Here is a 26,449-nt window from a genome sequence, read left to right as displayed (position 1 = left end):
TGTTCTGAATATATCTGTTAAGTCCATCTGGTCCAGTGTGTCATTCAAAGCCATTGTTCCCTTTGTTTAGACAACCTGTCCATTGTTGTAAGTGGGATGTTAATCCCCTACTATTATGGTATTATTATCAATGAGTTTCTTGATGTTTGTGATTAACTGATTTATATATTTGGGCGCTTCATGTTTAGAGCATAAATGTTTACAATTGTTAGGTCTACTTAGTGGATAGATCCCTTAATTATAACGTAATGCCCTTCTTCATCTCTTTTTACAAACTTTATTTTAAAATCTAGATTGTCTGATATAAGTATGGCTACTCTGGCTTTCTTTTGGTGACCATTAGGATGATAGATGGTTCTCCATCTCCTTATTTTCATTCTAAAGGTGACTTTAGGTCTAAAATGGGTCTCTTATAAACAGCATATAGATGGATCTTGTTTTCTTACCCATTCTGTTACCCTATGTCTTTTTATTGGAGCGTTTAGACCATTGATGTTTAGAGTGAGTACTGAAGGATAGGAATTTATTGCCATTATGTTGCCTATAGAGTTGGAGTTTCTAGTGGTGTTTTTGTTTTTGTTTTTTTTTTTTTTTTGGTCTTTTCTCCCCTTAGAGAGTCCCCCTTAAAATTTCTTGCAAGGCTGGTTTAGTGGTCATGAACTCCTTTAATTTTTGTTTGTCTGGGAAACTCTTTATCTCTCCTTCTATTTTGAATGACAGCCTTACTGGATAAAGAATTCTCAACTGCATATTTTTCTGATTCAGCACATTGAATATATCCTTTCCGGCCTCCCAAGAAAAGGCCACTCCTTTCTGGCCTCCCAAGTTTCTGTGGATAGGTTTGCTGCAAACCTGATCTGTCTTCCCTTATAGGTTAGGGACTTTTTTCCCCCTTACTGCTTTCATGATTCTTTCCTTGCCTGAGTATTTTGTGAATTTGACTATGATATGCCTTGTTGATGGTTGGTTTTTGTTGAATCTAATGGGAGTTCTCTGTGCTTCCTGGATTTTGATGTCTGTGTCTTTCCCCAGGGTAGGAACATTTTCTGCCATGATTTGCTCACATAAATTTTCTACCTCTTTTTCTCTCTCATAATCTTCTGGGACCCTTAAGATTCTGATGTTATTCCTTTTTAATGAGTCACTGAGTTCTGTAATTCTTATTTCATGCTCTTTTGCCTTAGTTTCCCTCTTTTTTTCTGCTTCATTATTCTCCATAAGTTTGTCCTGTATATTACTCATTTGCTGCTCTGCCTCATCCATCCTTGCTGCCAACATCCATTTGAGATTGCAGCTCAGTTATAGCATTTTTCATTTCATCCTGACTAGCTTTTACTTCTTTTATCTCTGCAAAAAGGGATTCTAATCTATTTTCAACCCCAGCTAGTATTCTTAATATCATGATTCTAAATTCTGGTTCAGACATCTTGTTGTATCTGTGTTGATTAAGTCCCTGGCTGTCATTTCTTCCTGTTCTTTCTTTTTGGGCGAATTCCTTTGTTTTGTCATTTTGAAGGAAGAAAAGGAATTAATAAAGTGAAAAAAATAAAAATTAAAAATTAAAAACAACACAAAGAAATCAAAGAAAGGATGCTAGATCCTAGGTGCGTTTTGGTCTGGTTGTTGGAAGAGGCTTGGTAGATTAGAGAAAAAAAGGGAAAGATAAGAAAAGAAAAACACAAAACATTTGAAAATTTGAAAAATGAATACAATAAAATAGAATAAGATGAAATGATGAAAGTTGAATAGAATTTTAAAAATTGTACAAAAAAGTAAAAAATAGAGTAGAGAAAAATAAAGAACAGTCTTGTAATAAAAATGGAAGATAATAAATTTTTTCTTTCTGTATTCAAGAATAAGAAAAGAAAAAGAAAAAAACACTGAAAAAAAGACTAGTGAACAGAATGAAATAGGAAATTACCTCCGATTTCCTATAGAAGTCAAGCTATGAAGCACTTAATCCTCCGTAAACTAAACAGGTGGAGAGACTTGCGTTGTCAAGAGCACTGTTGGCCCGGTTGGGCGGGGTTTACTGTAACGGCCCCACCTCCACTAGATGGCGCTGGTTAGCTTCCTGGAGTGGATTGCTGTGGTGTGTCTAGGTGTGTAGGCACATGCATGGGGCGGTGCGGGTGAAATGGCATCACCCAGGTACACAGTCTGTAGTATCAGAACTCTGTGCTCTCCCCCACCGGCAATCAAGCACCCTGCCTTTGTCGCCCGCTTCCGTCCACTCCCTGCTTCTACGCTGTCGGTGACCAAGCCACCAGGCTGCCAGGTGGCACCTGCCTCCTGAGTTTTATCTCAGATGCGGCTGTGTTTCCCGACCCCTCCCTTCTGAGGGACTGTAGCTTTGATCGGCTCGGATCCTCTGGGGGAGGGTCTCCTGAGCAATGGCCTGGTGCCAGCCGCACCCAGGAACGTTCACAGGACTGCCCTGCTGCTGATGCCCAGAGACTGCGGCTGGGTGCCATCCCACCCCCAGAAAAAGCTCATGCCATTGTGTAGCCGCAGCGCTGCAGGGATTATGGAGCATCACAACACACACCGGGTGCCAGTCTTCACCCTCAATGTCCTTATTCCAGCACCAGCGAATGTGGCTCTTCTCCAGGGTCTGCTGGGACCTTAGCCTGTGGGGAGGCTGCACAGCTTCTTTCAAATGTCCTCCCAACAGGGGAACCGCCACTCCCTGTGTGACCTGAGGACCCCTCGGACCTTGCTCTCTACTCCTGGGAATTCACCCTTCCCACCGGAGCTGTGCCAGGTATGGAGCTGCAGAGTTTCACACTCTGTGCTCTCCCAGTGTATAGAGTCTTAATGGAATTTAAACCCTCTCCTTTCTCCCTTTTTGGTTCAGACCTACATGGCTGTTTCCACTTCTCCTTTTTTCTTTCCAGCTTCTTTCGGTGGGACGGGGTGGGGGTGGGGTGCTTTTCCTGTACTCTCCCCCCTTCTCTGCGAGCAAAAACTGCTCCCTGCCCTTGCAGCTTCTCTCCCCCCCCCCCCCACCTCTCTGCACCAGGTACCTGCCAAGTTCTGTGGTTCAGGTGGTGTAGATTGTTGTGTTAAGCCTCAAATTAGTTTTCTAGGTGTGCAAGATGGTTTAGTGTTGATCTGGCTGCATTTTAGGGGCGAGAGGCACACAAAAAAGCTTCTGGGCTATTCTGCCGTCTTGGCCCCTCCCCAAAAATAAAATCTTGAAAAAAGAATGAAATCACGGATGTGAATCTCCCTTACTGGGATCAGTTTTCATTCAAGAAAGCGGTGAAGTAATTATCTTGGACCTAATACCTTTTTCCAGGTCCTCCATGATGAATCGCTTCTCTTTGCTGATAAGAGAATGGAGGAATGTAGGATATTTATGACCCCCGGAATGATCTAATCAGGTTAAAGCATATGAATTAAAACTTGCTCTGCTCAGTAAAAAACAGATTTCCTGTGTGTCTTTTCTTGCCACTCACTATGAAAAGGAGAATTGCTAGAGGTTGTTTTATTACTCTTCTAAAACATAAGCCTTTGTGATGGTTAAAATTGTAAAACATGTTTTGATTGCTATGAGAAGTCGTAAAACTTGACTCGTAGGAGAGATTAAGTGTTGATTGAAGATTGAAGATTGAGCTTATTGTTAAGCATTTTATTTGTAACTGAACTTAAAATGAACTTACTGGGATTTAAAAGATTATTTTCCCACCCAACTAAATGGTTTTATTCTCTAAGACTATAAATGGCCTGAGTCACTTTTGATTTTTAAGTCTGCTGCTATGATTTGCATTACTGTTTTTTAGAAAAAAAATGATGTGATTTGCATGCAATAAAACTTACCATTTTAAAGCATATAATTTAGTGAATTTTAGTACAGTCACAAGGTTGTACAATCATCACCACTATGCCATTCTCATGGAATGGTCTTGTTTTCAAATTTTGATTAAGTTAAATCTGTTACTTGTTCATCTTCCAAATTGTAAGTGTGTTAGTCATAGCCAATTTTTGATGTGTATAGAAGTCCTTTTTATAATCAAAAGAAGGGGATTTTTCCGCTAACTACTTCATTATAAAAGTTACCAGATAAAGAGCACTTCTCCAAAGGGTGTTTGGACAAAGTCTGGAAAGGGAGTGGTAGTTCCAGAACAGTCTGTCTGAATGATTTTCAGGCTCTTACATGGGCTGAGAGGCCAATTATTTTTTACTTTTTCCACTGTGGGAAAGTAACAGCTTTTTGAACTTTTCATGTTTTCCTTTGAGAAAGAGGATTTCATGGACTTACTTCTGAGCATTATTGATCTCTCTCTCATCTGGGAATATTTGTGTCTCTGTGACAGCATTTTAGGAAAATAAATAATAGCTACATTACAGTATAGTTGTTTTGATGTGTATCTTTGGTGTCCCCAACTAGAATAAGGACTCCTTAGGGCAGAGAACATATCAGACCTTCTTTCACCGTCTTTACAGGAGTCCATGCAATACAAGATACAGAGCTGGCCTTTAGCCAACTTAAATGACCTTGATGTGTGGCTACAAACTGGTTTGTGGCTAGTTCTTTATGCCGGGGAAAAAATACCTTGGTTTGAGTTCTGATCCTGCTATTTACTAGTGGTCTGACATTGGAAAAGTTATTTTAAAATCTTAGAACTTCACTTTTTGAACTATTTATTTCGAAAAATATTACACATCTTCAAAGGCAGATATTAAATGAACCCCAATGAACCAATCACCCTCCTTCAATAATTTTCCACATATGGCCATTCTTTATTCTTCTATATGCCCATCTACTTCTTATGCACCCTCTCCCACCCTACTATTGAATTATTTTAAAACAAATCCCAGCCATCACATCATTTTGTCCCTAAATATTTAGTATACATATCTCTATGATGTAAGGATTCTTTTTTTCTGCCATAGCCGTAAGATCATTGTCCCACCTAATGGTGTCATCAGAAATTCCTTGATATCATCCAACTTTCATGCTTGTTGACATTGCCCTGATTTTCCTCTCATCGCTTTTTCCTCTCATTCTCTTGGTTGTTGCTGTTTTATAGTCAGTTTATTTGAGGATCCAGATAAGATCAACTCATTTATTTGGTTGATTTGTCACTTTTGTTTTAGTCTATAATTTCCCCTTTCCTCTTTTTAGCTTGCCATTTCTTCATTGAAGAAGTTAGGTCACTTATCTTATACAACTTCCCACATACTGGATTTTGTATTATCGCATCCACATGGTATGGTCTAATGAGCTTCTTCTTCATCTCCTGCATAAACTGGTAGAGCTAGAGGCTTGATCAGATTCTGGTTCAATTTCTTCTTAGGAGAGTACATCACAGGTGATGTTGTACACTTCCGTCCTATTGCATCTCATCAGGACCACGTGATATCTGACTGTCTCTCAGCAGCATTAAGATTTTTCTGTTTTTTTTTTAAGTGTATTTATTTATTTTATGTGTGTGAAAGAGAGAGAGCTGGGGGAAGGGGGAGGCAGAGAGGGAAGAGAGAGAATCACGGAACCCAATACAGGGCTCCATCTCATGAACAGTGACATCATGACCTAAGTGGAAATCAAGAGTCCAATGCTTAACCAACAGAGACACCCAGGCACCCCAGCATTAAGATTTTTCCATGGCTACGGGTGTTATCAGTCTTATCTATCTCTTATCCATCTTTTCGTCAGCCTTTCACCTAGTAATTTATCAGCCACTGGTAATCATTGCCTAGATCCATGATTTCACTGAGTTGTAAAATCGTAACTTAATTCCATTCATCCTTTTTTTTTTCTGCATGTATTAGGTAAAATTAAAAAAAAACAATTTTCTTTAACAAACTGTTTGGTTCTCTTGAAGTACAAACAACTTACACAAGAAAGACAAGACATTTACTAGTTTTCAGAATAATGAGTTGGTTTCTTAGTATCAAAGGTGATCTGTGAGATTTTCATTTTAGTGTTGCTGTGAACAATGGATTTTGATATCTTTGATGTGTTTCAATTCTTTGCAGTCATTATTCTTCTTGATGCTTAAATTGTCCCATCTTTGGCCCTTGGGAGCCTTTTCAAGTTGAATCTTGTAATCTTTTGTCACAGCCCCAGGAGTGTTTGATACCTTCCTTGCTGTCTGGTATGACAAGATGTTCCAGGCTCAATTTACACATTTCCTGTCCCAGATCCAGAATTAGCCATTTATCTAAGGCGCCAGGGTTTCTTTTAATGGGAAATAGGAAAGAAAACAATCTGGGCTCTAGGAGTGCTTATTAGTCATCTTTTCCAGGCTCTTCCAGTGGATAATATTAGGAGATATATATATATACACAAAATACATAGTGAATTCATATTGGTATTTCCAATTTAAAGTTAGGATTATAAGGTTTTTATATAACTTCTTTAATTTTTGTATCTTTTACACTAAAAGTCTTGGTTCCTAATAATATAATTACTACTTGCTTTCTCCTACAATACATACTAGTATCCAAATAAGGATACCAGTATTATTAGTAACAATCTAATTACTGAGAACAGGTTAGGATTTCCATTTATCCCGCAAGGGATGTAGAGTTAAATTACCATGTCTTAAAGTCATTTGGAAAAGATTTCATTAAGTTGATAGTGAGCTTTCTTTGTTTTATTTTTCTTTTGATTTTTAGAGTTAAGAATCCTTTGGGCTAAATACATAAAGGGGGAGGGGGCTGACAAACAGAAGTGCTCCTGGGTTTCCAGCAGAATGAAATGAAAATGTTGCATAGAAAGCACACTATAAACCACAAGATCTATGGGAATGTAAAGCTCTGCCTACTGTGATTATTGCCCTGTGGCAAAGGCCATCTTCACTCCCAGTTAGAGGATGCTATTGTCCAAGTTGTTCAGAGCTCCCCTGGCCCCTGACTCAGGGTTGATTACTAGCCACTGGGGCCCAATAGTCTCCTTTGGCCATTTGACCTCTCCATGTCTCAGGCTTCTCCCTTGGGGAGAAGTTAGAATACCTACCTCATAGATTTTCTGTGTCGATTAAAGGCAAATGTGTACTCTATTACATATTTTTCTTCTTCCCTCTCCTGCTTCCATCAGGGAAGCTGTGTGGGAAATTTAGACCATTTAGAACATGGCAACCAAGCAGACAGAGCCAGTCACCGTCATTAGCCTCCAGAAGCTGAGCCTGGAGACCCCAGAGCCACAGCCAAAAGGTAAGAGGATCACGGAAGTCTCATATCCTGAAGCTGCTGCTTAAAACCCCCCCACCCCACCCCATATTTACTAGTTTTTATAAAAACGGACTGGTTTCTCAATATCTTCCTCCTCATTATTAGTGGCAATCCTCCACATACGTTCTCTTTTCACAGAGGCTATTTCTCTCACTCTGCCCTTCCTTGTTAGAGTCAAAGACATTCACCGTGGAAGACGCCGTGGAGACCATTGGATTTGGACGATTCCACATTGCTTTGTTTCTGATCATGGGCAGCACTGGGGTAAGTGCTCCTTGGAGATCATTTGAGTCTCCAAAGCTAATACATTATTGGACACATAGAATTTTCACTGACCTCCAGGTCTGGAGTGTCCATTCAGGGAAGAGAGTGATGGGGAACAGGAATCCTGGGAGGTGGTTAATTCAAAAATAATTTTCATTATTTTGGTTTGGTCATGAGCAAATAAATTTCTCTGTCTTTATGTTCTGGGAATTCAATATTCATTTTTTTAAAATGTTTATTTTTGAGAGAGAGAGGGAGAGAGAGAGAGAGCGTGAGCAGGGGAGAGGCAGAGAGAGAGAGAGGGAGACACGGGACGGAAGCAGGCTCCAGGCTCTGAGCTGTCTGCACAGAGCCTGATGCGGGGCCTGAACCCACAAACTGTGAGATCATGACCTGAGCCGAAGTCAGACGCTCAACCGACTGAGCCACTCAGGTGCCCCTTTTCAGTATTCACTTTTATTTATTTATTTTAAATGTTTATTTATTTTGAGAGAGAGCGGGTGTGTTTGTACTTGTGCGTGCATGCATGCATGCAAGCGCCAGCTGGGGAGGAGCAGAGAGAGAGAGAATCCCAAGTAGGCTCTGTGCTGTCAGCCCAGAGCTGGGCTCAAACTCACGAATCATGAGATCATGACCTGAGCCGAAACCAAAAGCGGGATGCTTAACTGACTGAGCCACCCAGGTGCCCCTCAATATTCATTTTTTTAAATGCTTTAAATCACTTCCTTCGCTGTGAAGAGAGGAGAAAACTAATATTGTTCTAAGGAAAATTAGACACATGGTCCTCACATATTTTGTGCATAAGAATCCCATGGGACACCTGTTGTAATTACAGATTTCCAGAACATTTAAGCGGCACTAATGCAGGTTTGCTATTTACCGTCAGCTGTTATGAGGAAAGAAGAGAGACGTCTCAGCCCCAGGGCTTTTGCTGACAGTGAAACCACTACAGACAAAGCTACTACTCCTTCTTTTTTTGTAGGTGCAGTGAGAATATGTCAGGAATATGATAATAACACCGAGACGGAATGGAAAATCTGAGGGAGGTGGTCCACATGACAGTGGCTTAAGGTGGGAGATAAGGATAGCCAAGAGACCAGTGAATAAATAATAGCCCTGACCCTCACTCTCTGCTAAGTGGTTTGAGAAAAATGTGGCACTTGACATGTCTGAGGCATCACTCCAAAGCCCCACACTCCCAGGAGGCAACTAGGTAAGGAAGGAGAGAAAGGCAAGACACATCCTGGCCCTACTTTTATGATAACCAACAATACAATTTAGAGCATGTCTTCATCTATAAAGTAATATCTCACCTAGGGTCCAGAATGTTAAGATTCCATATTTCAAGGCATGAATGGGTATGAATGGCCAGGGTTTTATCCTAACTCTCCTCTACTTTCAACCAGAATATTTCTACTTCTGTTTTTCATATTTGGTTTCCAGTATGGTTTCACTACATGGTCCTCTTGGCTTAAACACTGCTAAACTCTCTGCATCTTTTACCTTCAAATATGGCAAGAACCCTGTCTTTTCTTCCATAGCAGTAAGTGAAAAGGATATGCAGAATGTTTTTACCTTCCCAAATCAAACCATCTGTACAAAGAGACTGCATTTTTATTGGTTATTATTTGTATTGGAAGGATGGTACTTGGGGGGATGGTGCCTGGGTGGCTCAGTCAGTTAAGCATCTGACCCTTGATTTGGGCTTCGGTCATGATCTCATGGATTGTGAGTTCGAGCCCTGTGTCAGGCTTTGGGCTGACAGTGCAGAGCCTGCTTGGGATTCTCTCTCTCCCTCTCTCTCTGCCCTCCTCTGCTCATTCTTTCTCTCAAAATAAAAATAAACTTAAAAAAAAAAGAAAGATGGGGGCACCTGGGTGGCTCAGTTGGTTGAGCATCCATCTTCGGCTCGGGTCTCATCTCACGGTTTGTGAGTTCTAGCCCCGTGTGGGGCTCTTTGCTGACAACTCAGAGCCTAGAGACCGCTTTGGATTCTGTATCTCCCTCTCTCTCTCTGCCCCTCCCCCACTCACACTCTGTGTGTGTGTCTCTCCCTCAAAAAATAAATAAACATTTAAAACAAGAAAGATGATGCTATTGTACTCCCTTCCCGAAGGATAGTTACCACCTCTATATAACTAATCCCTGATGTCCAGATCCAGATCCACATCTGTGGAGATTGTATGTCTATTGCCTATTTATACTTGATGTTGTTGTGAAATAGCTTCTGGTTTTCTTTAAGTGTTTTGTAAGTTGCTTCAGTTCTTCCCAATGCATCAAGATAGGAAGGGCTGTTTACCAGGTCTCTTCCTCCCTCCTTCCCCCCTCCCTCCCCCCCCCCACAGAACTGTTTAATTGGGTGTTGTAACCAAATCACTCCCCTGTTTTTAGGATGGGGCTGCTTTGGATGGATCTTTTCATCAGAATAGGTGTGCTGACAACGACGGGCATGGCTCCTCCAGGCCATGGTCTGTTAAAGTTCTTGGTCAGAGGCAGTGGGAGCAATAATTGGGTTTCAGGGCCTCACACGACCAGGGTATATGTAATAGCATCACAGCAGCAGCACAGCCTCAGTCTGTGACCAGGCTTCCTGCATCCCGGTGTCCTCTGAGGTCTTCTAAGATCTTCTTTTTCTTTTCTTTTTTTTAATGTTTATTTTTGAGAGAGAGACAGAGCACAAGTGGGAAGGGGCAGAGAGAGAGGGAGACACAGAATTGGAAGCAGGCTCCAGGTTCTGAGCTGTCAGCACAGAGCCTGACATGGGACTTGAACCCATGGACTATGAGATCATGACCTGAGCCGAAGTCAGATGCACTACCAACGGGGACACCCAGGAGCCTTTAGATCTTCTTATGCAGTGCTGCTCCTTGATGCCCCCTTCCCTAGGTCCTCACTGGTCCCTCTCCCCTAAGCCTCCTGTATCAGAGTGAGGCAAAGCTTTATCCCTTATTGACTTACTTTCTCCTAAGACCATTTAGAAGGGTGGAGTCCTGATTAATATTGACCCAACTGCTCTATATTACTGAGAGATATATAATAAACCAAACATCCATCAGAGGTTGTCATGCCATCTCTTATTTATTATACTTTTTGGGCTAAGACATACCCACTATCTGAACTCTAAGCATGACTGTAATACTCTTCAAGAAGAGACAAGCCTTTACAATACCTTTCCAATTCCCATGTAATAGCTAACACCGTTATACTTCGTTCATCCCAGACCTTCACGTTATAAATATGCAAATAGATCATAATACATAATCCACATTACTATCAACTCTTCCCTAGCATCTGCTCCTTCCTTTCCCTGGGAGATAAACTCACTCCATAACGGATTGCAAGAAATAAACAAAGGATGATGCCCAAACTTCCTACTGAAAGAAATATTTAGTAGCACAGCGTACCCTAAGTCTGCTGAATAGACACTCTTTCCTGATGATGAGCTCATTGTTCTGTACGTGCTGCTTTACTCTCTTCTAGTTTTCATGAAGCCTGCCTTCTATCTCAGCTTCTTGAGTTCAGAGACTAGTTCACAAATCCATCTGCAAAGGCTATGCCCTGAGACTTTCACAGTCGTGAGTGTGAAGCAGCAAAGCTAGGTTGATGTAGATGCTGGTGATTAGCTAGATTCTTCCACTAGCTAAGTGGCTGCCCCCTCCCCACCCCAACACCCTCATAGTGCTGCCATGCAAATGCATAGATTAGCAACATCACAAAGAGATACGTGTCATAAATCTGTGGGAACCCTCTCAAATTGTTCAAACCATAGCTATTACATCCATGGAAGCCAGAGTTCTACTATACTTCTTTATCCAACTAGAAGGGCCGAGTGAGTTCACAATAGATGCTCCCTAAATGGGGGAAGGGGACGGAGGAGGTTAGGATTAGAAGGATGGATAGACAGGCACACATGGGCAGAACTGATGAGAAACCAGACAGAATACTAAGAATGTAAGAATACTAAGACATGGAATTCTCTCTCCTTCTTTAAGGTTGCCGAGGCCATGGAGATCATGTTAATAGCAGTCGTGTCTCCTGTCATCCGCTGTGAATGGCAGCTGGAGAATTGGCAGGTGGCATTAGTGACCACGGTGAGTGCCTGCTTTGAATGAACCAACTGAGAACCTAGGATTTCTGTTCCCCTTCCCCCATCCTACAGGGCTGAGAACCAGAGGCTCCCTCCCTGCTTGGTGTGTTGGCTTCCAAAGCTCATGGGTTGTCAGGGTCAAACTACCATTTTAGGTCTTTCTCTGTTTTTTTTTTTTTTTTCTCTCTTTTCCTGTAGGGAGCACAACCTTGAACTACTTATTTTCTAGCCTCTAGCAAGAGGTTAGACAAGACAAATGCCAATCAGAGAGAGTAGCCCTTAAGTCATGGATTAGTTATGGTTTGAGTCAGACTGCAAATTAGTTGAACCGTAGTCACTTAGGCAATCATCAGATCACCCTCACTGCAGTGAACTGTATTATGCATTCAACTTTCCTCAAAGATGATTATGAATAGCCTTATGAATTGCACCCCAAGTTTTGCTACAGAGGGAATTAAGGATATTATATATCATTCTTTCAAAAGGTATTTATTAAGTGCCAATTGATTGCCAGCAGGCTGTGTGCAGGCATGAGTGTTGGAGGGAGTGCAGGCAGTTCCGTGTTGCTTGAATAGAAAGTCAGGAAGAGAGCGCAGTATGAGACAAGGCTGCAGAGACAGGTGGGGACCAGAAGCATCTTGGAGTCTATGCATGGACTCCATTCTGGAGACTACTGTAGGCTCCCGAGCCCCAACTTGCATCAGCATGTGCAAATTCTCCAAGCAAAAAATAGTTGGCCTATATGATAGTTTTTCAAATTACTGTTTTATGTAACAGGAATCAATTTCACCCAAACACATCATTGACTTCATAGTTGTCATGTGTTTCTCATTAAATGGATATTAAAGTATACTTCCCATCATGCACAGCTCTGGTAAATCTATTTCTTTTTTTTTAATCTTGAAAGAGGTTCTTCATGCTTAAAAATGTTGGAGGCCACACTGTGGATGACAGGGAGCCATTCATGGGCTTTAAGGAGGGACACACACGGTCAGCTTTCCAAAAGCTCTGAGGAGATAAGGTTGGACGGTAGATAAGTTAGTGGTGGTAAAGCAGCAGAGTGAGTGGAGGTGAGGAAGCGTGTTCTGGAAGTATTTGAGAGGTTACATCAGCCAAGGAGGCAAAAGAAGCACAAGGTGAGAAGTGGAGAATTGACTTACTTGGGTATTGAAGCTGGTTTTCATGAAGGCAGGACTTAAGAGAGAACTCTGATGAGCCAGGTGCCAAGATTCTCACTGAAATGGGAGTGTCAAGGGCAGGTGGGTGGTGATGGGTACGGGATACAGAGTCACATGGCAGAGTTCTTGAAAGAGGGTGAGGCTCTGTAAGAGAGTAAGAGTTATGGCCTGAAATTGGCCATGGAGAATGCTGGAAGTTATCCCCATCCCCCTCGCCTTCTGCGGGTTATGGGCAGAGAGCAGCTTTCGCTGCAGAAGACTTCTGGGGAAGGGCTGTCCCCTCCTCACACTGGGGAATTCTTGACCTGGGAATTCTCATCTGTGTTGGGAACCAGGAACCTCCTTCTCACCTCGGGGACTGATCTGAGTTATCTCAGATGACATATAATGTCCACCCAGTTGTGCTTCTCTCTTTGTCATGGAGGCCTCAGTCCCAGCAGCACATGTAAAGATGTGCTTATTTTCTTACATCCATTTCCCTCTTTAAAGTTCCTTTTTAAATTTTGTTGCACTTTTTCCTTTTTTTTTTTTTTTTTTTAAAGTTCTAGTACTTTGGGGGCATGTGGGTGGCTCAGTTGGTTGAACATCTGGCTCCTGGTTTCAGCTCAGTTCTGATCTCAGGATTTGGGTGATCAAGCCCTGCGTCAGGCTCCGTGCTGCCATTGAGGAGCCTGCTTGGAATTCTCTCTCTCCCTCTCTCCCTCTCTCTCCGCCCCCCCCCCCCCCCCCCCCCCCCGCCAATTACATGCTCTGTCTCTCTCAAATAAATAAACTTAAAAAAATTTATAGTACTTTTTTAGTCTGGAAAACCTCCAAAAGCATGGAGGTTAAAGAATACCCTACTAAAGAATGAATGGGTCAACCAGGCGATTAGAGAAGAAATTTAAAAATATATGGAAACAAATGAAAATGAAAATACAACAATCCAAATGCTTTGGGATGCAGTGAAGGCAGTTCTGAGAGGAAACTACATTGCAATCCAGGCCTATCTCAAGAAACAAGAAAAATCCCAAATACAAAATCTAACAGCACACCTACAGAAACTAGAAGCAGAACAGCAAAGACATCCCAAACCCATTATGAGAGAAATAATAAAGATCAGAGCAGAAATAAACAATCTAGGATCTAAAAAAAAAAACAGTAGAGCAGATCAATGAAACCAAGAGTTGGTTTTTTGAAAAAATAAACAAAATTGATAAACCTCTAGCTAGTCTTCTCAAAAAGAAAAGGGAGATGACCCAAATAGGTCAAATCATGAATGAAAATGGAATTATTATAACTAATACCACAGAAATACAAGCAGTTATCAGGGAATATGATGGAAAATTATATGCCAACAAACTGGACAACCTGGAAGAAATGGACAAATTCCTAAGCACCCACACACTTCCAAAACTCAAACAGGAAGAAATAGAAAATTTGAACAGACCCATACATAGTGAAGAAATTGAATCAGTTATCAAAAATCCCCCAACAAATAAGAGTCCAGGACCAGATGGCTTCCCTGGAGAATTCTACCAGACATTTAAAGCAGAGATAATACCTATCCTTCTCAAGCTGTTCGAAAAAATAGAAAGGGAAGGAAAACTTCCAGGCTCATTCTATGAAGCCAGCGTTACTTTGATTCCCAAACCAGACAGAGACTCAGCAAAAAAAGAGAACAACAGGCCAATATCCATGATGAATATGGATGCAAAACTTCTCAACAAGATACGAGCAAACCAAATTCAACAGCATATAAAAAGAATTATTCATCATGATCAAGTGGGATTCATTCCTGGGCTGCAGGGCTGGTTCAACATTCACAAATCAATCAACATGATACATCACATTAATAAAAGAAAAGAAAAGAACCATATGATCCTGTCAATCAATGCAGAAAAAGCATTTGACAAAATTCAGCATTCTTTCCTAATAAAAACCCTCGAGAAAGTTGGGATAGAAGGAACATACTTAAACATTGTAAAAGCCATTTATGAAAAGCCCACAGCTAATATCATTGTCAATGGGGAAAAACTGAGAGCTTTCCCCCTGAGATCAGAAACACTACAGGGATGTCCACTCTCACCGCTGTTGTTTAACATAGTGTTGGAAGTTCTAGCATCAGCAATCAGACAGCAAAAGGAAATCAAAGGCATCAAAATTGGCAAAGATGAAGTCAAGCTTTCGCTTTTTGCAGATGACATGATATTATACATGGAAAACCCGATAGACTCCACCAAAAGTCTGCTAGACCTGATACATGAATTCAGCAAAGTCGCAGGATACAAAATCAATGTACAGAAATCAGTTGCATTCTATACACTAGTAATGAAGCAACAGAAAGACAAATACAGAAACTGATCCCATTCTCAATTGCACCAAGAATCATAAAATACCTAGGAATAAACCTAGCCAAAGATGTAAAAGATCTGTATGCTGAAAACTATAGAAAGCTTATGAAGGAAATTGAAGAAGATACAAAGAAATGGAAAAACATTCCGTGCTCATGGATTGGAAGAATAAATATTGTTAAAATGTCAATACCACCCAAAGCAATCTACACATTCAGTGCCATCCCAATCAAAATTGCACCAGCATTCTTCTCGAAGCTCAAAGAAGCAATCCTAAAATTTGTATGGAACCACAAAAGACTCCGAATAGCCAAAGTAATATTGGAGAAGAAAACTGAAGCGGGAGGCATCACAATCCCAGACTTTAGCCTCTACTACAAAGCTGTAATCACCAAGACAGCATGGTATTGACACAAAAACAGACACATAGACCAATGGAATAGCATAGAGACTCCAGAATTGGACCCACAAAAGTATGGCCAACTAATCTTTGACAAAGCAGGAAAGAATATCCAATGGAAAAAAGACAGTCTCTTTAACAAATGGTGATGGGAGAACTGGACAGCAACATGAAGAAGGTTGAAACTAGACCACTTTCTCACACCATTCACAAAAATAAGCTCAAAATGGATGAAGGACCTGAATGTGAGACAGGAAACCATCAAGACCCTAGAGGAGAAAGCAGGAAAAAACCTCTCTGACCTCAGCCGTAGCAATTTCTTGCTTGACACATCCCCAAAGGCAAGGGAATTAAAAGCAATTTCTTACTTGGCACATCCCCAATAGTTCATTGGGACCTCATGAACATAAAAATTTTCTGCACTGCAAAGGAAACAATCAGCAAAACTAAAAGGCAACCGAAGGAATGGGAAAAGATATTTGCAAATGACATATCGGACAAAGGGCTAGTATCTAAAATCTGTAAAGAACTCACTAAACTCCACACCCAAAAAGCAAATAATCCATGAAGAAATGGGCAGAAGACATGAATAGACACTTCTCTAAAGAAGACATCCAGATGGCCAACAGGCACTTGAAAATATGCTCAACATCACTCCTCATCAGGGAAATACAAATCAAAAACACACTGAGATACCACCTCACGCCAGTCAGAGTGGCTAAAATGAACAAATCAGGAGACTATAGATGCTGGCGAGGATGTGGAGAAAGGGGAAACTTCTTGCACTGCTGGTGGGAATGCAAACTGGTGCAGCCGCTCTGGAAAACAGTGTGGAGGTTCCTCAAAAAATTAAAAATAGATCTACCCTATGACCCAGCAGTAGCACTGCGAGGAATTTCCCCAAGGGATACAGGCGTACTGATGCATAGGGGCACTTGTACCCCAATGTTTATAGCAGCACTTTCAACAATAGCCAAATTATGGAAAGAGCCTAAATGTCCATCAACTGATGAATGCATAAAGAAACTGTGGTTTATATACACAATGGAATACTAGTTGGCGATGAGAAAGAATGAAATATGGCCTTTTGTAGCAACGTGGATGGAACTGGTGACTATTATGCTAAGTGAAATAAGTCAGGCAGAGAACGACAGATACCATATGTTTTCACTCTTATGTGGATCCTGAGAAACTTAACAGAAGACCGGGGGGAGATGAAGGGGGGAAAAAGTTACAGAGAGGGAAGGAGGCAAACCATAAGAGACTCTTAAATACTGAGAATAAACTGAGGGCTGATGGGGAGTGGGAGAGAGGGGAAGGTGGGTGATGGGCATTGAGGAGGGCCCCTGCTGGGAGGAGCACTGGGTCACTGGGTGTTATATGGAAACCAATTTGTGTGTGTGTGTGTGTGTGTATATATATATATATATATATATATATATATATATATATATATAAAATTTTCTATTACATTTTTTAAAGTTTATTCATTTATTTTGAGAGAGAGAGCCAGTGAGAGAGTACCAGCAGGGAAGGGGCAGAGAGAGAGGGAGAGAGACAGAATCCCAAGCAGTTTCCACCAACCGTGAGATCATGACCTGAGCTGAAGTCAAGAGTCAACCGCTTAACTGACTGAGCCACCCAGGCACCCCCGAAGTTCTACTACTTTTAGAAAAGGGAAGGGGTATAAATAAAAATAGCTGAAGACCTTACCTGGGCTTGTAATTAGGTGACTCAGCCATTTTTCATTTTCTTCTATGTACAAAAGTTAGTTGCAATTTTGAGAGCATTGCTTGTCGATCCTGGACCCATAGAGTGACTGTTGTAAGGTTTCGTGTAATGATAGCTGCACCACGCCCCGGCTGGTTTTGTGGCCACATACGTCTTGATTCCCGAGGATGCTGGGAGGTCCAGCTGCGGTGTTTGCGTCTGTCACCTCATGAAACTATATTACATGGTTCACTTTTGACACTTACAACCGACATTTCATTGGTTGGGTTTATGTTGTTCTCGGTGGCATCTAAGGAGGCTCCCTAACATCAGCAGTAACACGACTTCCTTGTTAGGTGGGTCCCCTCTCCAAGAACTGTCCTCTAGGGAATTCAAGTCACCCCTGATGAGACCATTTCTTGCTCAGAGTTCCTGGCCGACTACCATTCATTAGTGTCTGTCATCCTGGCTGTGAGCCCCATCCACCGTGGGCAACTGTGCTCTGGGCTCACTGACCACAGCCTTGCTTACAAGGAGGGGCCCAGACTGATTCAGCCAAGTAGCCACATGTTCACCATCTCCCAGGCTTCCCTTTCCCCAACCCCAACACCACCTTCTGGTCAGCCTGGCCCGAGAAGTTAATTGTAAAACCTTGAGGAAGGTGGATGAATTACGGTTCCTCGTGTTTTGTGACTGAAGAAACAAAACTTCATGGGGTGTGTGAAACAGAAATAGAAGAGTCATTTCTATGCTAGAAATAAGGGCCTGCAGAAAAGGCAGACCCCTTGGAAGAGAGGGGGGAGAGGCAGGGAGAAAGAGAGAGAGTTTTGTGTCTTCAAGCCTCTGTGTGCTTTTCCAACAGGATCAGCGTTCACAAGCTTTGGGGTTCACACAGGCTTTGAGTCAAGGTTTGTGCTCCAGATATGCTTAATAATAAAAAACTCAGCCTTAGGAAAGTCATTTCTTTACCCTGAATGGAAAGAAAACAGGAAAGAAAAAAAAAGACAACTGCCACTGATGGGAGCGAACAGAGGAAACTTTAAATTTAATCTTATTTGACTCTTTCCTTCACCTTTATTAAATAGTTAATTAAATTTAATCTGGTTGCAACTTAGATGCAACATAGCAACTCAATGAACAAAAATGTTTTAAATCCAAAGAGCCACTTTCCTCTCTGCCCTGGGTGGTTTGTGTATGACTTCCTTTTATTCAAGTCTGGTCAAGTCTTCTTCCCTCTTGGAGGGAGTTTGATAACTCCATGATAGAAACTGCTTAATTTCATGGGTACCCAAATTTTGAGATTCACCAACTGATATGATTTTTTTTGTAGTTTTCACACCCAGCACAGAGCCCAATGCAGGACTTGAGCTCAGGATCTGAGATCAGGACCTGAGCCGAGATCAAGAGTTGATGCTTAACTGACTAAGCCACCAGGCACCCCACTGACATGATTTTTTTCTTAAGTTTGCAAAAAATTAATTTTTTTTTTAATTTTTGAGAGAGAGGGGGGAGGCAGAGAGAGGGAGGGAGAGAATCCCAAATAGGCTCCACACTGTCAGCGCGGAGCCTGATGTGGGGCTTGAACTCATGAACTATGAGATCATGACCTGAGCTGAAATCAAGAGTCAGATACTTAACCAACTGAGCCACCCATGTGCCCCTGATATAATTATTTTTTAACTGGTATAATTTTTTTTTAACTGAGTGGCTGACATAGGGTTGACATTAATACACACACACACGCACATATACACACACACACACATATTTGATAATTGATAATTAAGGTCATTAGACAATGAGAAAGAGGTAAAAAATCTTGCTATCAGCTATCATCTTTCAAAAAAAAAAGTGCACATTGGGGTGCCTGGGTGGCTCAGTTGGTTGAGTGTCCGACTTCAGCTCAGGTCATGATCTCACAGTCCATGAGTTCGAGCCCCGTGTCAGGCTCTGTGCTGACTGCTCAGAGCCTGGAGCCTGTTTCAGATTCTGTGTCTCCTCCTCTCTTTGCCCCTCCCATGCTCATGCTCTATCTCTCTCTGTCTCTCAATAATAAATAAATGTTAAGAAAAAAAAATTTAAAAGAAAAAGTGCACATTAAAACCAACAATCAGAAAGAAAATATTCCAGAATAAAAAGTCTTGGCATTTAGAAAGCACTGACTTCTTCCCTCCCCCCCCCGCCCCCCCTTCTATCCTGGAAAGTACAGTGCACAGAGGAGAAACATGGCTTTGTATTCAAGAATAGATATGGGTTGTTGTTTTCTTTTTTAATATAGTTCCCAGTGGAAGAAATGTGTTTGAGTCTTCCTTAAGATGAGTAGGGAAGGGAGAAAGAAAGAAAGCAAAGCAGGCAGAGAGAAACAGCTCTCTTATTGAAAATGTCTTAGAAATGCAAGCTAACACACACCTTCCCTTTGATTACCCTAGAGGCAATCAGTCCGAGATCTTACTAGGAAGGAAAGCTAGTGAAGCCTGGAACTGCTTGAAAGAAGAAAAATAAGTAGCCTAAAGGCACAGACATCAGATCACAGCTCAGGTTGAGTTAAAATGCTGGTAATCATATCTAGCTTCTTGAATTTTATCAGTGTAGGACAAGCCATTGTGAGAGCAAGTGAGGAAAAGAAATAGATTTGTATTAGTTTTGAAGAGTGTTTCTAAATGATTCTTTTGGTGTTTGTTTAAAGTTTCTGTTTACCTGTGAGAACACAAAGGAAAATTGCTTCTAGAAGTCTCAACTTATGTGTGGAATAAGGCAGGTCATGAATGACTGGAGGTTTTTTTTTTTAATTCTTAAAATGGAAATTCACGATGATACATCTGAGTAGAATGAGGCCAGTGCCATCATCTTGGATCAGAGGGGAAGCAGTGACCTGTTCCTTCGACTCCTGTTTCCACCTGGAGGCAGTGTCTCCAGGGGACACTGGAGCCAAGGGGAGACGTCAGCCTCTGGAGCCCTGAACATGTTAACCAGAGACAGGAAAGTTTTGTGAACACACGTTCTTCACTTTCCTTTACCTTCACACGCTTCCAGTCGACTTTTCGTTAAAATGGAGGAATGGGAAACGGAGTAAGCAGCATATTAGCCTGCCCACAGGATAATTTTTTCTCACTCCACCTCCAGATGGTGTTTTTTGGCTACATGGTATTCAGCATCGTCTTTGGCCTTCTGGCTGACAGATATGGCCGCTGGAAGGTAGGTTGGCCTTGAAGAAGGATTTGTAATTCTCTTTTATGTTTTCCTTTGTGATGATGCCACCACTGCTTCTCTCTCTCTTTTTTAAAAAAATACTTATTTTGGGAAAGAGAGAGAGTGTGTGTGTGTGTGGGGAGGGGGGGCAGAGAGAGAGGGAGAGAGAATCCCAAGCTCAAACTCACAAACTGTGAAATCATGATCTGAGCTGAAACCAAGAGTTGGATGAACCACCCAGGTGCCCCTGATCATTTTCATTCCAGAAATCTAGCCTGTTTGGATCACCAGAGAACCACAGAGATTTATGCACAGACATTGTCACGGCTAATTGTAATAGTGAGAAAACCTCAGCATTAAACTATAGGGGACGGGTTTATGCATTGTATTATGTATTCTAGTCCTTCTTTCCATTGGAATATTTTGCAGCCATTAAAAATATTTTTTCCTTTGAAACAGGGAAAATAGAATAAAAACATGTTAATAGTATTTTCTTTGGGTTGGGGAGTCAAGCAAGTCAAGCAAGATTTAAATATTTTGTTTTTCTCTTTTTCTTCCATATTCTCTACTGTGAATTTGTACTATTCTTAAAGTACGAAGAAAGAGAGAAAAAGCCATTACTGAAAATTTTCTCCTCATGCCCATTCCAAGACCGTGCTTCACGGTGCTCTAGTGAGGGCAATTTTTTGCACCCTGATTTACAAGTTTAGGCTCCTGTCACCTGTCAGGGTGGAGGCAGTTGGGCGGTTTTGACACATGGTGTAAATTTGGAACGCCTGGGCTTTCAGGCACTACAGTGGCACTGTTTGTGTCACTTGAAGATCCGGAGAGATTGGTGATCTGCCTGTGCATTAGCTCCTCAGAGAAGCAAGCGTCCGGATGGAAATTACGAAATCACCTTCGGAAGTTAAATTTTCTCCTGTGCCTTCCTTTGACGCAGGCCCCATTAATAAGTCTCCTTTTGTTGCTTTAGATTTTGTTCATCTCGTTCCTGTGGGGAGCCTACTTCTCCTTGCTGACCTCTTTCTCTCCCTCGTACATCTGGTTTGTCTTCCTGCGGACAATGGTGGGCTGTGGTGTGTCTGGCCATGCACAAGGGTAAAGACTTCAGCTGGGGGGTGCTTGACAGGAGGATGTGTACACCCCCAGATACTTACACACACTCTGTGGTCAATGGGTCAATAGCATCAATAAGTTGCAGATGGATAAGACCCCACTTGGGCTAATTTTTCAGCGAATGACTGGTTGATTGATTGATTGATTGATTGAAGTGATGGCTGCTAAGAGCTATTTGCTCATTAAATGACGTTTGTTTGATGGTGAGGCCAGCAGAGTGCACTAGATTGAACGTGTGTCAACTTTTCCGTCCCTAAGGCTGATCTTTATCTTGTTAGACGAAATGCTAGGCAGAAGTGCCGTATGAGGTAGGAAACAAACGCAATCTATTCATTTCTTGAGGATTTGTTGCAAGAGTTTAGTTTGATCAGAAGCCCCTTTCACATTTAGGAGTCACTGTGTGTGTGTGTGTGTGTGTGTGTGTGTGTGTGTGTGTGTGTGTGTTTCAATGTTTATTTATTTTTGAGAGAGAGAGAGACAGAGTGCAAGTGGGGAGTGCAGAGAGAGAGAGAGAGAGAGAAGGAAACACAGAATCCAAAGCAGGCTCCAGGCTCCGAGCTGTCAGCACAGAGCTCGACACAGGGCTTGAACTCACCAACGTTGAGATCATGACCGGAGCCGAAGTTGGACGCTTAACTGACTGAGCCACCCAGGCACCCCTAGGAGTCACTGTTTTAAAGTGCCCTTGCCCTGTGACGGAAGACTGTGTCTAAGTGCATTTGCAAAGCAGAGGGGGAATGCTGAACCAGATTGTGGCTGCTTGTCCTCATCTGCCCCAGGATAAGTGCGTGGTGTCTTCTGGGCCTGGGCGTGGGAAAGGTGTTCCATTGAATGTTCAGCAACTTGGAGCCTCCCTTAAATTAACAGGGCCCCTCAGGCTACTGTCTCCTGGGTGCCTTGGAGCAAGTTACCCTTAGAATATATTAGGAGATATCAAAGCACCTAATTATTACCTTAATGTGTTGAGGAAAGACTATTCTTCCCTGGGGCATAAATTAAGCCCCACTCTGAGCTTTGGAGCCCTACGGGAGTAGAAGTGAGCTGGAATTTTAAAACATCCCTCAGGAAGGAGCAATAAAGCTACCAAGAAAGCCCAAACCCTGGTTAATAACCGCAACAGAGAAGGGCAATTAGAAAACTGACGGAATATGATTCTCTTTATTTGTCTATACACAAAATTAATATGTACTTTATTAGAAACCAGTGCTTTGACTGTCATCATTTGTTGTGGCAACTATTTACTTCCTTTTAGGTGTATTTTAATTTCCCAAGTGTGTTTTAGAAAAGGGAATCAGGCTTGGCAAAACATTTTGCCAACTTTGCGGCATGGCGGGGGGAGGGGAGTGGTGGTGCAAAAAAAAATGAGGCTTATCTCTCTTAAATGGTAGAAGGCTTAAAATAATTTTGGGAATAAACATGTCAACAGAGGAGCAGCTGTAAGTTTCTTCTCGTTCTCTTATGTGGATATTGGCCCTGTTAGCAATTATACAGCAAAACATAATTGTTGAGGAGAAACTTCTGTTTTCCTTTACACGCTCACACTCAGTACTTCTGACATCTGCACTTCCGACACTAAGTGTGTGGGTTATTTACACACCAACCAGTTTTTCAACACCAGCCGGCTGGTATACAGTTCGATTCAATTCTGACCCTAAGTGGATCTGAACCTAACCCTACAAGTGTAGGGCTCAGTCCCACGAGGCTGTCACCCATCTCAGACACCAATCACAAGTAGTAGGTCCCCAGGTTCTCCACAATTTCTGTCCAACTTGCTACAAATTGGAAGTTGCCACAAATTGTTCTTCGGACGCACTAATTTGGTAGAGAAGCTCGCAGAACCCCGGAAAACAGTTTACTTACTATTGCAGTTTTATTACAAAGGAGATTTTAGAAGAAACAGATGAACAGCCAGATGAAGAGATGGACACAGGGCAAGGTCTGGAAGGGTCCTGAGAGCGGAGCTTCTGTCTCTGTGGAGTTTCTGGCACACCCACCCACCCGGCCCAGCCCATAGATGTGTTCACCCGCCTGGCAGCTCTCTGAACCTTGCGTGTTAGGGATTTTTACGGAGGCTTCGTTCGGGAGTCATGACTGATTATCAGCTCATTTTCCACCCCCTCCTCTCTCTCCAGAGGATGGGGGACAGGGCTGAAAGATCCAAGGTTCTAATCACGGCTTGGTCTTTTATGACCGGCCCCCCATTCAGGAGCTCACCAAGAGCCATCTCATTAGAACATATGATGCTCCTTTGGATCAGGGAATTCCAAGGATTCTCAGTGTTCTGTGTCAGAAACCAGAGTCAAAGACCAAATATTAGCAGGAACTGGGAGCTATATATATGCACACACACACACACACACACACACACACACATATATGTATATACGTATATATATATATATATATATATATACACACACATATATATGTATATATATATATACACATGTGTGTATATGTATATATACACACATGCGTGTGTGTATATATATGTGTGTGTGTGTGTGTATATATATGTATGTGTGTGTGTATATATATATATATATATATGTGCCATTGCTCTGTGACTGAAGACTAAGTGCATTTGCAAAGCAGAGAGAGACCACTGAAAGAGATTGTTATATATGTATAACAATATATGGTTACATATTATGTATAAAAATATACTTCTTGCCACTTCATAATGGTGAAGTCTACATTTTCACCTCTGTGACAAGAAAAGTTATGATTTTTTTAAAGTTATTTGCTTTGATAAAAACAAAATTATTTTTTTCACCTCCCTTCCTGTTTAGGCTAATCATAAAGACTGAATTTTTGCCTACAAAATATCGAGGCTATATGCTCCCCTTGTCTCAGGTAAGGTAAAATAGGAAATCTACTCGGTCTTCGGTCTTCGGATCCTAAAGGATACGATGTACATGGTTTTTCTTCTGGCCGATCGATTGTTGATTATTTGATCAGCACACTGCCGATTTCTTGGTTTGAACTGGTGAGCACTGGGAATGTTTGATGCTGGAGGTCCTATTCTGAGGTGCTCTGAGCCCTGGCTTCAGGGGAATGAGAGAAGCCCAGGAATGCATCTGGGATGGACTTCCTCTTCCCACTGAGTGGGAGTGGGGGGGGGGGGCCGTGGGGAGGACACAGCTATCCCTTTTTGGGCATCCCATCTGCTCTCCAGGGTTAGTGGTAGCTACCAGGCTTTCTTCCGATCTTGGTTAAACTGAATGCACACACTTTTGATACTTAGCATTTGGATTTTACACTTAACGTTATTTAATGGGCTAGTCCTGCTCAAGCTTATCTGTGGACATTTTCTCTTTCGCCTGCCATTCATTCATCGGCATGCTTGCTGGTTAGGTCTTCTCCTTGCTTGTCTTACTTTCCTGCTCTCCTTGGGTCATCTAATTAATTCCAGTGTTTTTAGCTATCTATATTTGTAAACGCCAAAAATCTTTATCTACAACCAAGAGCATGTCCTTGAACTTCAGATGCAGGTAGCCAACAGACTACTTGACAGTCACTTGACTATCATATAGGCTCCACAAATATAATATGGATAGATTTCACCTCTTCATGTTCCCCTGAAACCTCTTATTTCCATGTTCCCACTGTATCAGGGACGCAAACTCAAGAACCAACACCGATCCCTCCTGTCCCATCACCCCCGCCCGTTCAATCTGTCACCAAGCCCTGCTGATTCATTCCTTATTGATGGGCCCTCAGTTGCATTGTCCTATCAGCAGACCCTGTCACCTTTACCTCTAATATCTGTGCCGAATCTTCATCTTTTAAATTTTTTGCCATGTTGCTACTAAAATCCTTTACAGTGCCGCATCACCTGTGATCTGGTCCACTGCAACAGCTTACCCCTGGTCTTGTTTGTTGCCTCTTCAGAAAGTTCATCCCTCAGCACTCAAGTCACACTCCCGGACATTTCTCTCTCTCTCTCTCTTTTTTTTTTTCATAGTCCTTAGCACTTTCTGAAATACTCTTGTTCATGTTTTATAATAAAAGTCTTTCGTGATAAAATAATCATCCCTTAATTAGTCTCCCCCAAAGGGCCTTTTTTTTTTTTTTTTTTTTTTTATCGTCTTCTCTCCACCTCTGTGAGGTGGAGTTGGGTTGTCATTTAGTCTCTATCTTCCAGCGGGGAGATAATGCTCGGGCTAATACTTGGAATTGTTCTAATTCCCAAACCCATGGAGCCTGGCCATAATTGGCTGCCATGTTATTTGTTGATGTGAAATTATCTTCAAGATACATTTTTCAGTACAAAAAGCAATATTTATACTCTGATGCCATTTGTGAAAAAAGAGAAGAGCAAGATATATCCTTATTAGCTTGTATATGCTTAGAACAACTTTGGAAGGACACACAGGAAGTTGGTGATATTGATTCCTTCTGAGAAAAGAACTGAACAACAGGGAACTCAGAGAGGAAGAGAATATTTTCAGCATTTTCCTTTGTGCCTTTTGAGTTATGAACCAGTAAATCTATTATTTATTCAACAGGGAAAGCAATATCACTGTCTCAGGTTTTTAAAACTTTGGCGACATTGCTGACCCCCTGTCTAGTGAGCCTTCTATTTATAGACAAGCAAACTGAGCCATGTTGAAGTGAAGCGATGTTCTGAGTTCATCCAGGTCATAGAGGTCGTGCTGGGATTAGAACCTGGGCCTCAGCTCCTCAAAGACCCTTTCCCCCCTCTCCTCCTCTCCCCCTCTCTCCTCTCATACTGAAATGCTTGACAGAGAGGCTCCCGGGAGAGGTGGTGTTGAGCACACTTGATAGGAGGAATTTTAAAGATTTTATTTTCAAGTAATCTCTACACCCAACGTGGGACTTGAACTTACAACCCTGAGATCAAGAGTCGCATGCTTTACTGACTGAACCAGCCAGGCACCCTGATGGGAAGACTATTAATCTTCCATTCTCTCCCCAGGTTTTCTTTTCTTTTCTTTTCTTTTCTTTTCTTTTCTTTTCTTTTCTT

At 41.8% G+C, this 26,449-nt stretch overlaps 1 protein-coding gene across 2 annotated transcripts in view; it reads left to right on the top strand.

Annotated features, from left to right (window-relative positions):
• The first annotated feature begins 7,059 nt into the window (after window positions 1–7,059).
• Window positions 7,060–26,449, top strand: part of SVOPL (SVOP like) — a 67,691-nt gene continuing 48,301 nt past the window's right edge. Inside the window, exons 1-6 of one of the 2 annotated variants that reach the window (XM_049641930.1) lie at window positions 7,060–7,164; window positions 7,355–7,446; window positions 11,439–11,537; window positions 20,278–20,349; window positions 21,317–21,441; window positions 24,252–24,315. In XM_049641930.1, the coding sequence (XP_049497887.1) occupies window positions 7,083–7,164; window positions 7,355–7,446; window positions 11,439–11,537; window positions 20,278–20,349; window positions 21,317–21,441; window positions 24,252–24,315 (534 nt within the window). In that variant the 5' untranslated portion in view covers window positions 7,060–7,082. Of the gene's footprint in view, window positions 7,165–7,354; window positions 7,447–11,316; window positions 11,538–20,277; window positions 20,350–21,316; window positions 21,442–24,251; window positions 24,316–26,449 lie in introns of those variants that run through there. The other variant, XM_049641928.1, reaches the window with a different exon arrangement.

This window comes from Panthera uncia, chromosome A2 (genome assembly GCF_023721935.1).
Source record: "Panthera uncia isolate 11264 chromosome A2, Puncia_PCG_1.0, whole genome shotgun sequence".
Classification (NCBI taxonomy): Eukaryota; Metazoa; Chordata; class Mammalia; order Carnivora; family Felidae; genus Panthera; species Panthera uncia.
The sequence above is the reverse complement of the archived record's forward strand: the minus strand, read 5'-3'. Positions and strand labels throughout refer to the sequence as shown.